This window comes from Carlito syrichta, unplaced genomic scaffold (assembly GCF_000164805.1).
Source record: "Carlito syrichta isolate Samal-C Ts95f unplaced genomic scaffold, Tarsius_syrichta-2.0.1 Scaffold94731, whole genome shotgun sequence".
NCBI classification, from domain to species: domain Eukaryota; kingdom Metazoa; phylum Chordata; class Mammalia; order Primates; family Tarsiidae; genus Carlito; species Carlito syrichta.
The window spans coordinates 342,878-359,519 of record NW_007038827.1 but is presented as its reverse complement, the minus strand read 5'-3'; the positions used below and the strand labels follow the sequence as shown (position 1 = coordinate 359,519).

The following is a 16,642-nucleotide window of genomic DNA, read 5'->3' as shown; positions in this document are numbered from 1 at the left end:
AAGGCTTGTTCCCATGAAAACGAATTTCTGCTCAGGTCTTAAAATGATCAGATATTGCCTGGATTATCTCATGTAGTACTTTCCCACTTCTAGGCTTTTGCTTATCATATTTATTTTTTCCTGAGTGGCTTTCTCCCAAACACCTTTGTTACGAGTCACATACCATCTGATACTTTTCCACCAGGGTGGTTGTAAAGGTTAAATTAAAGATTAAAAAAAAAAAACTCCTAGTAATATATGTGATTATCAGTTAATTGATGCTAATTACTGCTGTGTATTTTAGTGTAGTTTATTATGCTTTCGAAAGTGCCTTAGCCGTAGTAGACAATACAAATTATTAGACAACTAAATGTGCATTTGATTTCAAAAATAAGCAAGATTGATAGAATGTACTCAAGGGGATCTCCTTGTCTGCCCCCAGTGCTCTATTTGTATAGCTGTTTGTCTTCTTTATATTTTCCAGGGATCTAAATCTTGGCAGTGTGTACCAGTATCGGGTCATAACAATTTCAGGAACTGAAGAGAGTGAGCCATCCCCTGCAGTCATATACATCCATGGAAGCGGGTACTGTGGTGATGGCATTATCCAGAAGTAAGTAGATCTTACTAAAGAAAGAGAAGGAAGTGGGATTATAATTAGACCAAGAAATGGTCAGAGTGCTGAATAGAAGAGCTTATAAAATACTCTTCAGTATATGAGTTGTGAGTTATCCGCGATTCCCAGCAGTTAGGATTTATCAATTGGTCTTCCAACAATTTTCTGGCCTCCAACACAAAGCGATGACTCTTTTTTATACACATACATTTCTAAAGCATGTATACAATATATGATGTAGACAGAGCTACCATTATTCTCTTATCATTTGCTCTTGTTCTTAATTGTTTGATGTGTGCTATGAGAATTCTATTGGTCTTTTCCATCATAGCCTACATTCAGTGAACAGGACACAGTTAATCTAGGCTAAAATACATTTACATTCTTTGCTCATTACCTTCTACATATGTGAAAACTGCATATTTATTTGCTCATTATCTTCTACATATGTGAAAACTGCATATTTATTTCTATACTATTGTGTTGTATCTACAATTTACAGAATGGATCAAGGGCTCAAAATATTAGCAAGGTATTCCAATTCACTATAATGTTTAAATCATAAATAGTAAACAGTGAATGTTGAATGTGGATATAGATACAAATGTGAATGTGAATACACTGAGGCAAATGAATCATTAAGTGTAAAGATTTCAGCCAAAAAAGAAAATTATGATTAGAAAATATAAAGATGCATGTCTAAAAGTGAATTTTATCAGATTATCCGTCTATTCATCCTTTTTTCCCAGGACATAATGTTATGCAACTGCCAGATAGAGGCAAGAAGCCATGGAGACTTTTGCATTGTTTAAAAGTTCATAAATAAACTTTTAAGTCCTGTTCCTCCAAAATAAGCACACAAATTTCTGGCACAAAAATTCAGAGTTTGTCTCTAGTGGTGGAGGACTGACCAATAATCATTCATAATTAAGTCCCTCATTACTAAAATCACATTTCTTATTACTAAAGTGTTTATTTGCAAGTCACACGATTGCTAAAAGACTTTTAAACTATTGACAGATTTAATGATAGTCATTATGTATGGAGATGACAAAACAAGCTATTGGCAAAATTCCTTCATTAACTAGCACTGTTGGGTGTCACATAATATCTGTGCAATGTGGGATTGCAATAACTATTTCTATAGGGGGAAGGGTGGTACAAAAAGAGAATTTGCATTGCAGTTGGATGAAACCACTCATGTGCAGAACATGAATCAGCTCGTAGGTGTAGTTCACTTATGAAAAAGAAGTGCTAAATTATTCCTTCTGTTCATTAACACTAATGCTAGAGAATAAGAATACTTTAATTTGTTATGATTATTTTGTGGTATATAATATAAATTGGAAACTTCTGCTTTAGGATGAGGAGTCCAGCTAGCAGTATAGTAAAAACTATGAAGTAATGCAAGTAAAAAGAGTTAACACATGAATACCCATCCACATAGATATCAGTTATTAGCCCACAGTAGCATTAAAAGACATAGGAGGCTGGGTATGGTGGCTCACGCCTATAATCTCAGCACTTTGGAATGGGATGCTGAGACAGGAGGAATGCTTGAGCCCAGGAATTCTAGACCAGCTTGGGCAACATAATAAGACCATGTCTCTTTAAAAAAAAAAACAACCAAAAAATTAGCTGGGTATAGTGGTACATGTCTGTTGAGGTGCGAGGATCACCTGAGCCCACAAGGTTAAGGCTGCAGTGAACTGTGATTGGGCCACTGCACCCCAGCCTGGGTGACAGTGTGAGACCCAAACTCAAAAAAAAAAAAAGAAAGAAAAAGACATAGGAAAGTTGCAAATGTGAGCAGATGAAAATCAGTGAGTTACAACTTTTAAACTTTCTGTGCAAAAAAAGTGTATAAGAGATTCTGTTATCCCCCCCATCTTCTGCAAAGTATGCTGTCAATAGAAAAGTACTAAATCAAGTTTTTAAAATAAGGAATGAAATTTTCAAAAATGACATTGATAAGGCAGGAAACTATTACTTGGATGGTTTCAAGTGGCTTGCTGGAACAGTATATCTGTATATTTATGTCTTAAATGTCCTGGACCTATAATTTCATATATTAATTATAATAATTTTAATACTGAGGAGATAATGTAAGGAATTTTAAGCGCTATATTATTATATAAATTAGCTGATTGCCAAAAATTTGACTCCTCAAGCATAGAATATAAAAGTTCTCGTTCAAGAATGAAATCAACAATGTATTGTATTAAATATATTATGTGTATTTAAGATCCACATGCCAATGCAGCAACAGAACAAGAAGATATAGTTTCTAATGCAGTAAAATTATTCTTTCCCACATTAAGACATCAACTTCCAGCTTTTGATAGAGCAGTTGTCTGATGGAACACTGAATAACTAAGTAGAGTGATTCTCATGGAGAAAGTGCCCCATCATTTGTGGGTCCAAGATTGAGCTACATTTCCAAAATGTCCAGAAAACACTTTTGGTCATGGCTGACAACCCAAAATTATGATTTTGGATTTTCTAATTTAGCACAATTTTTTTAAGTCACCAGATTTGTTGCCTGGTCTATAGCTCCATCTATCCATTGTAGAGACAGAAATAGATGCATTGGTAAAACACTGCAAACAATATCATTCTTCTTGATGATCTAAAACTATTATTATCACTATTACTATTAATTTTAAGTAGCACTTTCAATTTATACAGGGTTTTTTTTAGTATTTTTATATAGAATTGGTATTCTGCATAGACATCAAATACTCGTTGGGTTACCTGCAAATACCAACTATTTGTTGACATCCTTTGTAGAAAACTAAATGCAGTTGTGGATATTTTTCTAAGGGGAGGAATGGTGAAAAGGAGGGGTATCATCTTAGCTAATAGGATTTTTCATGGAATGATACGTGTTAATTTGCTCTATTTGTAAGATAATTTACAAAGAAATATGGATAGTCTCAGCCTTCAGCAAAGGCTTTAATAGATGAGTGCTCAGTTGTAAATGATCCACAGAAGCAGATTCTCCCCATTTCGTCTATAGCATAAAGAAGGCAGTGGGTGAATATTATGATAATGATGTTGATGAATATTTCTTGAGCCTCTTCTATGCACAAGACACTGTGTTCTCCAACAACAATAGGTGGTAATATGCAAAGAGATTAAAGAGGTTTTCTCAAGTTTGTATAACCAGTAAGAAGTAAAACCAATATGCAAATGAGGGCCAGGTTCTCATCTGGATTCACCCTTGCTTTACCCTGGGACGTGACAATTCTGCAAAACTAACAAGTCAAGGAGTGGCTGCTTATTGTCTGCTCTATCCCCAGGCACTGTGCTGGGAACTGGCAAAGATTTGTCACTTCCTTTGGCATATTGTAGCCTAGTGTGAAGGACTCTCAAGAAATAGGCAAAGGTCGTCAGTTTGACAAGTGCTGTGATAGATGGATCAAGATGTCTATGGACACGGAGAAGAATGGCCACCCGCTTCAGCCCAAGAGGTCAAAGAACGCTTCTCAGAACCTCTTTATCTAATGATAGATTTGTCATGCCTAGCAGATAGTTGTGATGACACCAATGTTTTGCTTAAACCAACAGATCATACTATTTGAGTGGTGATGGAAGTCAGGTTGGAAATATTCTTTGTGGTCTAGGGAACCAGCCAAGGTGTTTTTTTGTTTGTTTTTGTTTTTTCTTAAGTCTCTTTCCAGACAATCCATGAAATATCTTAGAAGCACAGCAGTTTCTAGCTAGCAAGATTCACTGGCAGAGAATGCTGGAACCAGCTTGAAATATGGACTTCTTTTTTGTTCTGTGTTTGCAGACAGGAGAGAACTTGGGTGGCTCTTTGGAGATCAATGCAGTGTCCTAACCATCTTAAGGATTGATTGTGAGACACTATCCTGCTACTCTCACACCTCCTAAAAGCAACAAACACTGCCCAGTGTTAATTGCCTGGATGAAAGTCTAAGGCCTCTTCCTTGCTGTTACAGGTTCCAGCTGGTCTCTGGGAAGGGAAGGGCAGCTGTCACACACTCTGCAGAGACCTCCTAACACAAAGTGTGATTCCCTGAGTGTCTACTATGTGTTACACACTGTGCCAGCCACTTTAAATTATGTTCTATTCTTGCACCGAACTCTGAGAAGTAGGTCTAATTATTTCCAGTCAAGGAAATGAGAAAACTGAGGATCAGCCTCTATAGGAACACTATTCTCTGGATTTTTCTGCAATGATGAGAATGTATTCTGTGCAGTCTGATATACAAGCCACTAGCTACATGGGCTTATCGAACACTTGCAATGTGGCTACTGTAACTGAGGGATGGAATTTTAATTATGTTTCATTTCAATTGATTTAAATCATCACAGACAGAAAGATCAGATAAAGAGGTCAGGTGACTAATCCAAGACCACACATCTAGTTTGAAGCACAGGGTTCTAAACCCAAGTGTTTTCTTTTTTTAAAGGATGGAAATTTTCCAGAAAGCAATAGTGCATCCAAACTTGCAGGTTTTGCTCCTCCTTCTCCTCACCTAAAGTCAATTCTAAGGACACTGCTCATCTTCTGCTCATCCCAAACTTTACAAAATCATCCTTAGGTGATGGAAATAATTTCAACAGAAACAAGTGGAGACATTTTTATGTCTTAATAGCACAGTCCCACAGGCCTAAGAGTTCTTGACACCATGAAATTACACATCCAATGGAGAAAGCAAAACTTTCCAGTGACAAGATGAGTCACCTTGAGCATGTGGATGGAAAAAAATTCTTTACCTTTTTGTTTACTGGGGAAGTAGGGAGTTTATCAAGGCAAAGAGTAGTGAAGAAGCAGCATTTATATTATAGGACCTCTAAGTTTTCCTTCAAATCTGCCCTTTTAAAATTAGGTACATGAAAATGGCAGTAAGTTTTCCTAGACACTGTGGAAACAAGATCTGTTCATTAATTTGTTCATTTCTTACTCCCACCTGACTTGTTAACTGACTTGAGATCTCAGAGAACAAGTTTGAAACAGGAATTTTACTTTGTCATCAGAAGCACAAAGCAAGCAAATGTAATAGTATCTTATAAACCTACACCTTTTATGAATCATATTTTGAAGATGAATAAATAGGGAGTCAGATAGGGAAAAGAACTTGTCTAAGGTCTCACAGAAGGTTCGTAGCCCAGAGAGAGAGTTACCTGTGTCCAGCCGTGGTTCTCAAACTGACCTGGCAAATTTTTCTCCCCTTATTTGTTCTGCAGAGACCAAGGAGAAGAATGTGATGACATGAATAAGATCAATGGTGACGGCTGCTCCCTTTTCTGCCTACAAGAAGTTTCCTTCAATTGTATCGGTGAGTCTTTGTCAATTCTTAGGGTCTGGCTGGAGAAATGGACAGTGCAGCATAATTGATCAATTACAATACCAACAATAGTTATGCCTAAATGATGATTCACGCCTTTATATTATACATTTTTATTGAGTGCCTCTTATGTGCCAAGCACTGTTTTAGGCATCAGGAAATACAGCAATAAACAAACAAATAAAGCCCTCAAGCGCTCATTTTCTCATGGATGATGGCAATGACAGGTAGCATTTTTTGATCAAGGTTTACCTGACAAACATCATTGCATTTTTTCACAGCAGCCGTCTAAGATTGCTATTACTACAGATATTTAAACTTTTATTTTTACTTCAAAGATCAGAAAAATCAAAAGCCAGCAAAATTATAAAACTTGTCCAGAGTCATTCAGGTCAGAAGTGATGGAAGACAGAACTGCGACTTGAACCTGAGTTTGTCTGACTCTTAAGCGCGTACTCAGCTCATTTTGCTGCACAACTCCAACCAGGATCCGCGAGGATTCCTTCTGCAGATTCAGGACCTTGGGCAGTCTTTCTGATCTGAGGGAGGAGGAATAGCAGGCCAGTTTGTGTTTAGAAAGCAAACGTCCTTTTCCCACCTTTACCATCAGTTGGGAAATTTGTTTTCCTCTGCCTTCTCGCAGAGTCTGACTGATCTTGTTGTTTCAGCCCCACTTGGGAGGCCCAGGCCAGCCAGAGGCTGGTAAACAGACAGGGGTTGGGGGGCAGGGATGGAATTTTGAGCTGGCCCAGATGAGATCATACTTCCTTTAAGATGCAAATCGATACCTGAAGATCAAAGGTCCCCCAGCTAATCCCCTGGGCTGGAGGTGAAAACTAATCACAATCTATTTGCAAGTACAAAAGACAGAGGTGCTCTATCTGAAGAGGGAAGGGGTAGCTACAGAGGGGATGAAAACCTTGGTGGGAAGATTTCTCACTGAAAAGCAATTTTCTAGGAGGACTGAAGGGGGGCAGATATCATCGCATCCTCGCATCTGCAGTGCATTACAGGGATGCATTTAGACATTCTTTCTCCCAGTAAATTGTGAGCTCCATGAGGGTAAAGACAATGTATCATTTACCTCTTAATTATTGATACGTATTTATTGAGCACCTACTATCTCCTTGGCACCCAGTAGGGCCTGAGCAACACTATAGCGGTGCTCTGAAAATGTTTTTCGCTGGAAGAAAGGAAGACATGAGGCAAGAAAAATACGGGAGTTTCTAGGCAGAGCCTTGTGTTTTTAAATTGCAGAAATTTTTTTCTTTCCTCTGTTGATTTGAGTATGGTCCGTAGTAATAGCTTAATACTAGCCAGGTGGTGTGTCAGAAAGAACCTTGAACTAAAATTTGGAAAACCGGGTTCTGTTGCCAGCTGTGCTTAAAGCTTGTATAAAGCTGGCCAAGTTGCTTTCTAGCCTGGGCCTCAGTTTACCCTCTATACATCAAATAATTAGTGGTCTCTGAGAGCCTTTCTTGTACTTCTGGTGTATGACTTCTGAGTTGTATGACTGGATTTCTTCTTATCATAAGCTCTACTTAAACGAAACCGTCACCTTTATCATCATCTTAATGGCAGCCAACATTACTCCCAGACCATGCTGGAAAATATCTGCCTATTTTACTCACACTAATGTTGCTTATAACTTAAGTGCCTCTGGGAAAAAGGTAGGATGTGGTAAAGGCGCAGGATAACATACCCTAAAAGACATTGTTGAGCCTTGACATCCAGGTGCTATGTTGCTTTAGAACTGTGCAATGCTAAATAAAAATAAGACAATCCACAAAAGAGGTCTGCAAACTATGGCCTACAGGCCAGAACTGGCCTGCAACTTGTAATTGTACATAAAGTTTTACTGAAACACAGCCACACTCATTCATTTGCATATCGTTTGTGGCAGGTTTCATGATACAGTGGAAGATTTGAGTGATTGCAACCCTACGGCCCAAAGAACCTGTAATATTTACGATCTGGTGCTTTACCTAGCATAAGATATGGGGTATTTCATACTGCTGGTTGTTGGAACTGGTGCAGCATATTGGTAAAAATTATGATGCGGTTCACTATTTCTTAGGGGAAAAACAAAACCCAAAACAAAACCCAAAACTGCATTTAAGCATACAGTGGTGGGGATTAGGAGGCTCTGCTAGAAATAACAATGGACTGCAAGTCTAGCCCCAGAAAGACTCACTTTCCCATCGGTACTTTGGTCAAAATGACTGTTTAAGACTGGATCAGTGGTTTTCAAATTGTGTTCACCAAACTGTTTATTAGAAAAGAAATAAAGATGAAGGAGTTGCCAAGAGCATAAATCTTGGATCTTCATAGACCCATTTTGTAGACTGATATTCCCTACCAGATTCTAACTGTTTTGTTGTTGATGGTGATATTTACTAAACACTTATGTACCAAGCACATTTATAAACTCTTATTCTCATAATTCATTTCACTGCTTTTACAAAAGAAGAAGCTGAAGTGTGGGATGGTAAACTAAGAATATACAGTTAAGTGGGAACTAGGTTTTATGTTTTTTTTGTTTGGTTTTTTTTTTTTGAGTTGGAGTTTCACTCAGTCGCCCAGACTGGAGTGCAGTGGCACGCTCCCGGCCACCGCAGCCTCGACCTGCTGGGCTCTGGCGATTCTTCCGCCTCAGTCTTCCAGGTAGCTGGAACTACAGGCACGCGCTACCATGCCCGGCTAGTTTTTGATTTATTGTAGAGACGAGGTCTCGTCTCGCCAAGTTGCTCAGGCGGGTCTCAAGTTGCCCACTCACTTTGACCTCCCAAAGTGCTGGGATTGCAGGCTGAGCCAACCGAGCCCAGCCTGGAACTGGGTTTTGAACTCAGAGCATCTGACTTCAGAGCTCACTATGGCAAGCTTCCTGCAAAAAGATAGCTCCTGGTCTCACAGACTTTTGGGGTAAATGAGAAAAATATTGTTATAAAACCATTCATGTAACAAATTAGTAGAATAGAATGCAAAACTGTCAGTGGTGTGGACAGTGTCCAGGGACACTCTTATCCCTGAATATTGAGTGGGTTTATGTTAGATGCAAGCTTTCACCTATGCCCTTCACTAGCCATTTAGAATCCTATTATGGACACTCACAGAGACACAGGCATTCCAAGAGAAAGGAGTCTGTCCAGAGAAACCAGCTCCCAGGAATTAAATTCCAGGGACAAATTCCATAGCTTGAGTCTAGAAAACTATCTTCCTCTAAAAGAAGCATCCAAAAAACTAGACAGTGACTCCTTGCCTTCCAGCAGACTCGTCTTAAATGAGTCAGAGACCTGATACTGGAGTGTGGGAAGCTTTGTTGAGATGGACATTGTTTTCTTTATTACATTTGCTAAGACAATGGTCAAGATAGTGGCCAAGAAATCAGGTATACCATGGCTTAGATGATGATCTTGGCTGAGCCTGAGTGTTCTCATCCAGAAAATGGCATATATTCTAGAACCTAGCAATGGAAGATTTTTATCAATATCTTTGGATACTTACTGTCTGACTCTTCTTTCTAGACTTAGGGAATAATTCACCTCATGAGGCAGAGCCTAACCCCTACTATAGCAGTTAAAAATCCAACCACCTCATTCTCCTAGTTTTCTATGTAGCTTGAATGTGGTTACACTACCTAGGCTTTCCTCTACCCCCTAATCAGACACTCCAATCCAAGATGTTAATTAGAAGCTAGTGGTGATAAGACATAGGAATTCTGCAGAAATCATTTTGATGAGGATGGGGGAAGTGACTACACTTTATACCTGCTTTCAAAACACCAGGGACAGCATCTAGCATCAAAGTTGGAATGGCTATGCATAGCAACAGTTCTGGATCTCTTTATAAAACCAGTCCTGGGATCTGGTCCTGGACTTGGAAATAGACTTCAGAGCATACATGCCTGACTCTCCAGAGAATCATAATTTTGAATAGGTTTTATTGGTTGGTATTACTCAAGTTATCCAAAGTCAGTTGCTGTTGATTGTCATTTAAAATTTTGACTGAAAATTATTGTCATTAAATAGTATAAGATTTTGACTGAATTGTTGTCATCAGATACCATAAATTTTAGCCTCATTTTTGGCAAGTTGAATGTGCTTGATGCACAGTAGCTATTATTTTTTTTTTAGTGTGTATTTGTGTGGGAGGTGAGACTGGGGGTATTAGGAACAATCACTACCTAAAGCTACCTACCTGGTGATATGCTCGGTATTATGCATCTTTGTTTAATGTGAGTCTTTGAGAAGTCTCTTATTTTCACATGTATAATCTGAGACCTATTATGACATTTTAACGAGCCCAAGGTCATGCAGCACACAGAGGTGTGATTCTATCTCTATACTGAGGAGAAAACCCTGTTTTTTCCTACTTTGCCACTCCTTTTGAATTATTTCCTTTCTTTTTTCTTTTCTTTTCTTTTTTACCTTCTCCTTTTCTCTTCTCCTCCTTCTCCCATACTTCTTCCTCTCTCTTCTTCTCCTCTTCTTCTTCTCCGTATTCACCACCTCCTCCTCCTTCTCTTTCTTCAGCATTGATCATTTAGAAGGACTAATGTTTTCTCTGGATTGGTAACACCAGCGTTAGGGTGGGTAACAGATTTACGGTGACATTTTCATTCACTTTTCAGAAACCCACACATCCGGAAGCAGTCCCAAGGTGCCAATGTGTCATTGTGCAACACCGTTGGGACTTCCCTTTCCCACTTTCCCACCCCCAGTACATAATAAGTTGCTTGTTAAAACGAACACCACCCACAAGACCTCTTGGGCAATGCAGCCTGCTTCCCCTTGCAATACGAAAGTTATCTTGTCCTTTTCCCCTCTTTTAGAAAATATAACATTCACCAGGCCTGAGGTTCCAGTTAAAAAATGTGATATCAGTAAAATGATAACACCCCCCAACAGGCACTGGCTGGAGGCATTGTTTCACAGCGTTGGGATTTCTGTTTCTAAAGCACTGAGTCATAAACTACAGACAAGCTGCTGATAAAAGCTGAAGGAGGGGAGGTAATGGTCAAATTAGTCAGACAAAATGTGAAGGATCCCCAAAAGGGGATATACTTAGTAACATATCTTGAGCCAGTGCTGGAAACATGCTACCTTCTAAGACGGCATCTAATCCATTACAGGAGTTGCAGTTGTGGAAAATTCCTCATGTTCTGTTTGGACTTTTCACCCTGAGTTCATTTTGGGGTTCAAGTTCTGATTTAGACATAGAAGCCTCCTGGCTGCAGCTCAGCATCTCAGAACCTCAGTTTCTCCCTTTGTGGATTGAGGGTGATTAGACTGAGGGCTCTAAAGCTTCGTTCCTCATCTCACACTGGAGCGTCCGATTTGTCAAAGGGCTATTTAAAGGTTTTGGGTTTCAAATCCTGCTTGACGCTGATATATAGTTAGGAAAACAAAGTGAAAGGGACCCCCACGTTGTCTTTCCCAGACATGTAAGCGTTCCCTGTGTGTCTTTCTTTCTCAGTCCCTCCCTTCTCCTCTTCTCTCCCCCTTTTGCTGCCATTAACATCACTTTGTCTCTGATCCCTGACACAGCATCCCCAGCCCTGTCCTAGAGCCAGGGCCAGTAACTCAATTAGCACCCCCACCAGTCCTGTCCCCTCCTCTCCTAGTGAGGCAGATAAGGGAGAGGAGGAGAGATCAGTCTGCCTCCCCACCAGTTGCTTGAAGAGGCAGGGGGGTTGCTGAGCCTTGTGGCCCCTCTGTCAGGCTGCCCTAGCCTGCTCTGAGCCAAGGCGAGAAAGGAAAACAAGAAGATGAATCGCCGTGTCTTCTTGGTGAATGTTCCGATGAGACTTTAGAACAACAGTGACTAAAAAAGGAAAACAGCATCTGCTGGAGGAGAGGGGGGAGAATGGGCTCTGCTGGGAGCTGCCTTTATTATTATTTTTCTTTTTAACAACGTGAAATCATAATAGATGATCCACCTCTCACCTTAGAAAAATTTAAAATTTAAATAAATAAATAAGTAAAACTTCTCCAGCCTGCATGTATTCATTCAGACCTCCCTCCGTGGAAAACGTAGTAACTGTCCCCAAAACACTTTCTTGAAATAAAGCTTCCCTCGGCTTGAAGAAGGGCCTACAAAAGAGGAAAAAGAAAGAGACATACAAGTGGTAGTCATGATGGTTGTGACGAAGGTGATGATGGTAATAATCTATCAGCCAGGATGGATGGCACGCTTAGCACTGGCATAATGATGTATGGTATCACAGTTAAGAATATGATTTTGAGTGAAGAGGCTGACCCATATGCTTTTAGTCTGTGCCTCAGTTTTGTCATTCATAAAATGGGTTAGTAACAGTTCCTACTCCTTAGAATTGTTGTGAGGGTAAAACAAGATGATATATGTAAAAAATGACACCTGACAAGTGTCAGATATGTGTTTGCTACTGCTGCTATTATTATTGTTATTAATATTATTAATTCAGAAGTTGTATCAGTCCTCCCAACAATGCTATGAGATAAATAATGTTATTACCTCAGTTTTGTACAGGAAAAATCTGTGGTTCAGAGACACTAAGTAACTTGCCTAAGGTCACACAGTTAGACATAGTAGTACCTAGGCAGAGTCTGCACACTAAACCATGAAGTTATTCCATTTATTAGGCACCCAATTGTGCCAGCCTCTCTGCTAAGAATGCTTTTTAAAAATAATTTTATTCTTTGAGCAGTTCTGTAGAGACAGAGTAATTATACCATCTTGCTGATCAGAAAACTGGGGCATTGAGAGCTTAAGTGAATTGTCTCATATCCAGGCGAGTCGAAGAAGGAGACCTCCATCCCTGTCTGCCTGCCCAAAGACTATGTCCAATATCCAGGCAAACTTTTAAAAAAGCAAGAGAGTGTTACTCTTTCCCACTACTTGTGTTTGGTGCCATTGAATCACAGCAAGAAACAAAAGTAAATGCATATGCCTTCCTTATACCATTTTCATAAGTCATGAAAACAATAATTTTTAGTTATTATCACCCTATAAACGTTCCACCACATAAAACCTATACCGTGGTGTAGGGTCATTCTATGTTTTCGGCTGTATGTTTATTTTTAACAAATCACCCTCCATTGGCAGTAGCCAAATTATTGTTTTGCATAAAATGTGTTTGGCGCTTAATCAGGTTGTCATGGTGATATGTTGGAGACAGAGGCGCCTGAGTTCAAATGTCTGTTGGTTGTTGCACTTACTGCATGGGTCATCTTAGACATCCCCCATCCCCTTTCTGGATTTCAGTTTCCTCTTCTGAAAAATGGACATAATTATAATACCTATAGTTCTGTTTAGAAAAGAAAAGAAATAGCAGCTCTAGAGTATTTAGCACAGTGCACAACAGTTAGCAGACAATACAGAATGTCAGTTAACACCTTTCTTTCCTCTTCCTCACTCTATATCTCAAATGTGCCTGATGCAAAGGCAGCCAATCCATCTCTGGAAAAAAATGGTTTTGAACTGAATCCTGACACTAAATTACTGTGGTACCTTTTGCAAAGCAACCAAAACTCCTGGTTTTCAGTTTCCCCCATTATAAAGCGATGACAGAGTTAGATGAGCTCCCAGGGCCCTTTTTGCTCTGATGTCTAGAGTTTAAATCCTAGATCGTTATTGTTTTAAAACTGTTAATTTCAAAAGAAATCAGAGCGTGGGGAGGAGAAAGGAATTCCTTTCACCCAAAGGGTCAAAGGGGGTCACCAAAGGGACAAAAGAGCAGGAAAAGGAGGCGATGGGGCGGAAGGCTGACGTGCGGGCAGCACCAAAGATCTGAAGTCCTCAACAGAGAGGTCTGATGGATGCATTCAAACACCCTTGAGTCAGCACCAGTTAGGATCAAGCCTGCCATCCTGCCTCAGACCAAGGCTTACCACCTCCTTTGGAAACCCGGGAGGCCTACCCCACAGAGAGGCAGAGCTGGAATGAAAAGAAACAGGACGGCCTCTGACGCCAGAAGGGAGGAATTCTAGCCCACAGCCCAGGTCAGCTTCCTGACTCTCAGGAAGGGGTCAGGCTCAGGGAACCGACTTGGAGCTTGCTTGAATGTGAGGAATCAAGACCAAACTTTGATGTGTGCTTTGAAAGGCAGCCAGAGTCCAAGGCAGGTGAATCTGGGTAGCCAAGAACAAGGACTTCATTGTGGCATTTAAAGTGACCAGAAATTCTTCTGCACATACATGTGCCTTGATGTGCATCTGTGCAGTCATGACCCAGGCAGCCTGGGAGAGGGAAGAGGACTTGGGACAGGGTGTTGGGGCCTTTTCTTAACTCCTGGCTCTCTGCTGTTTCTTGGTGTCCATATTGGGTTGGAAAAGACATTTAATATTCATGAGCTGTGATCTTCACTTGAAGGGAGTGCCCTGGGGGAAATTGAAATATTAAGAAAGTGAGGGATATAGATCTAATTGTATCCTCCTTTTCTTTTTGGACAGAGAATGTGCTTAAAATAAAATGATGGATGGGCAGTCAGGATAGTGTGAAAACCTCATGGTTAAAGCCTGCAGAAAAAGTCGGCTCTTGCTCCAACATATACAGTCTGACCCAGGCAGAAAATGGTGCAAATTGGTTGTTGAGTTACATAGTTCATTCATTCAGTCCACAATGATTGATGCCTACTGTGGGCCAAGCACCATGTGCTAGTTTCAAGGAAAACAGCAGTGAATAGGGAAGGCCAGGGAGGTTGGGAAGATGAACAAAAAATAATTTAAATGTCATTGTTGAAAATGCCACTAAGTGAAAATACTTGGATGTATATAACCTAAGGGCCTCCTTTACATAGAAGGGCCAAGGAATCCTTCTTGAAGTTGGCGGGACATGTAAGCTCAGACTCAAAGGTTGCATAGGAAGTGGGCATATTAGAGAGATACGGAACAGGTGACTAAACAAGAATTACAAGAAGTTCTGACTGTGTAATCCTCAAGGCAGGAAAGAGCTTTAGAAGAGGAAAAAGGAAGTCAGCATGTCTGGGCTTTAGGGAACAAAGGAGGGATGAGGCTGAAGCTTAGCAGGCTAGAAGCCTTCAGTACCTTGAAGACTGTGGCAAGGCTGCTACTTATGAAGAAAGGAGAAGGTGACTTGAATGTGTACCTCCTATGCTCTGTGCCAAGCTATGCCCTGAGCACAATATCTGTGTACATGCTTGCACAGATCAGGGGTCTGATGCCTATGGCCAAACACAACCTGCTGCCTGTTTTGGCAAATCAAGTTTATTGAAACACAACTATGGTCCCTTTGTTTACATATTTGACACTACAAAGGCAGAAGTGAGCCTTTCCAAAGGAGATCTTGTATAGCCTGCAAGGTCAAAATATTTACTATCAGCCCTGTATTGAAAAGTTGCTGACTGCTGGTAGAGATGGTATACGGTTGGCCCTTCATATATTCTCAAGTTCCTCATTCTCACAATTGACCAACCCTGGATCATAAGTATTTTTAAAAACTATAAAACATAGCAATACAATACTAAAACTAATACAAAAATTAAAAGGCAATACAGTATAACAACTCTTTATAATGTATTAAGTATCTTAAGTAATCTAGGGATGAGTTAAAGTGCAGAACAGAGAGTATATAAGTTATATAGAAGGGAGTGCATAGGTTGTATGCATATACTTCATCATTTTACATAAGGAACTTGAGTATCCTCAGATTTTGGTGTTTGTGGGGGATCCTGGAATCTATCCTCAAAAGACATCAGGGGATGATCATCTAAGTGGATAAAAGAATGGCCAGTTAGGCATATCAAGGCAGATGAGAGATATATAGAGAGAGGTGAGTGTATCACTTCATCCATTATGTTCCTGAACCTCTACCAGAATGGTTATAATTGTATGGACTCCCCATATTTTTCACTTACATGTCACCATGGAGGAAAGAAGTCATCCTGTCCATCTCTGTGTCCCCATCATCCAGCACAAGTCAGTCGTTGTCTGATACACTGAAGCAAATGATACTTTGAGGTTAAAAAGAGAGTCCTGAAGAACCCTCAACAGATGACTTTCCAAAAGGCATAGGCAGTGTCCTGACTCCTCCCTTGCCCAATGGAAAGGCATCAATATTGATGGAGAACCTACCATAAGATCTCATTTCACATCCACAGCATCCTTGGCAGTCAGGCATTGAGATCACCACTTTCCAGGTGACCCAACCAAGCCCCCAAATGTGTAAGTGACTTTTGAGAAAGTGGCTTCTGTTCAGTAAATATTTACTGAGCTGAAACCACCACAAGAGAAACAAACCTGAGTGCTGCATCTTGTACCTGGCCAGCTGCTTCATACCCCACTCAGTCACCCCTCTTGATCCTTTCAAAGCTATGAGAAGGAGGAGACATTCTCCCCATTTTACACAAGAAGAAACTGAGGCTTCGGAAGATGAAGTGGCTAATTCAAAGTGGACAATTATTAAATGGCAGAGATTAAATGTGAGCCAAGGTATGCCCAACTCTAAAACTAAAGTTGCCGAATGCCCTCTTCCAAAATACCAGACCTTCAGAACAAATAGGAACAGAGGGAAATATACAGTGATCCCTTGGGATAACCACGGGGATTGGTTACAGGATCCCTTCAGATACCAAAATCCAAGGAAACTCAGGTCCCTGAGAAAAAATAGCGTGATATTTGCATATAACCTATGCACATTCTCTTGTATACTTTAAATCATCTCTAGATTACTTATAATACCAAATACAATGTAAGTGCTATGATTAGGAAATGATGACAAGAAAAAAATCCGT

At 40.0% G+C, this 16,642-nt stretch overlaps 1 protein-coding gene across 1 annotated transcript in view; it reads left to right on the top strand.

Moving 5' to 3' along the window:
• The window catches only part of PAPPA (pappalysin 1), a 164,252-nt gene that overhangs the window by 30,613 nt on the left and 116,997 nt on the right, over window positions 1-16,642 (top strand). Inside the window, exons 2-3 of the mRNA XM_008061425.2 lie at window positions 464-592; window positions 5,813-5,904. Coding sequence (XP_008059616.1) covers window positions 464-592; window positions 5,813-5,904 — 221 coding nt within the window. The remainder of the gene's footprint in view (window positions 1-463; window positions 593-5,812; window positions 5,905-16,642) is intronic.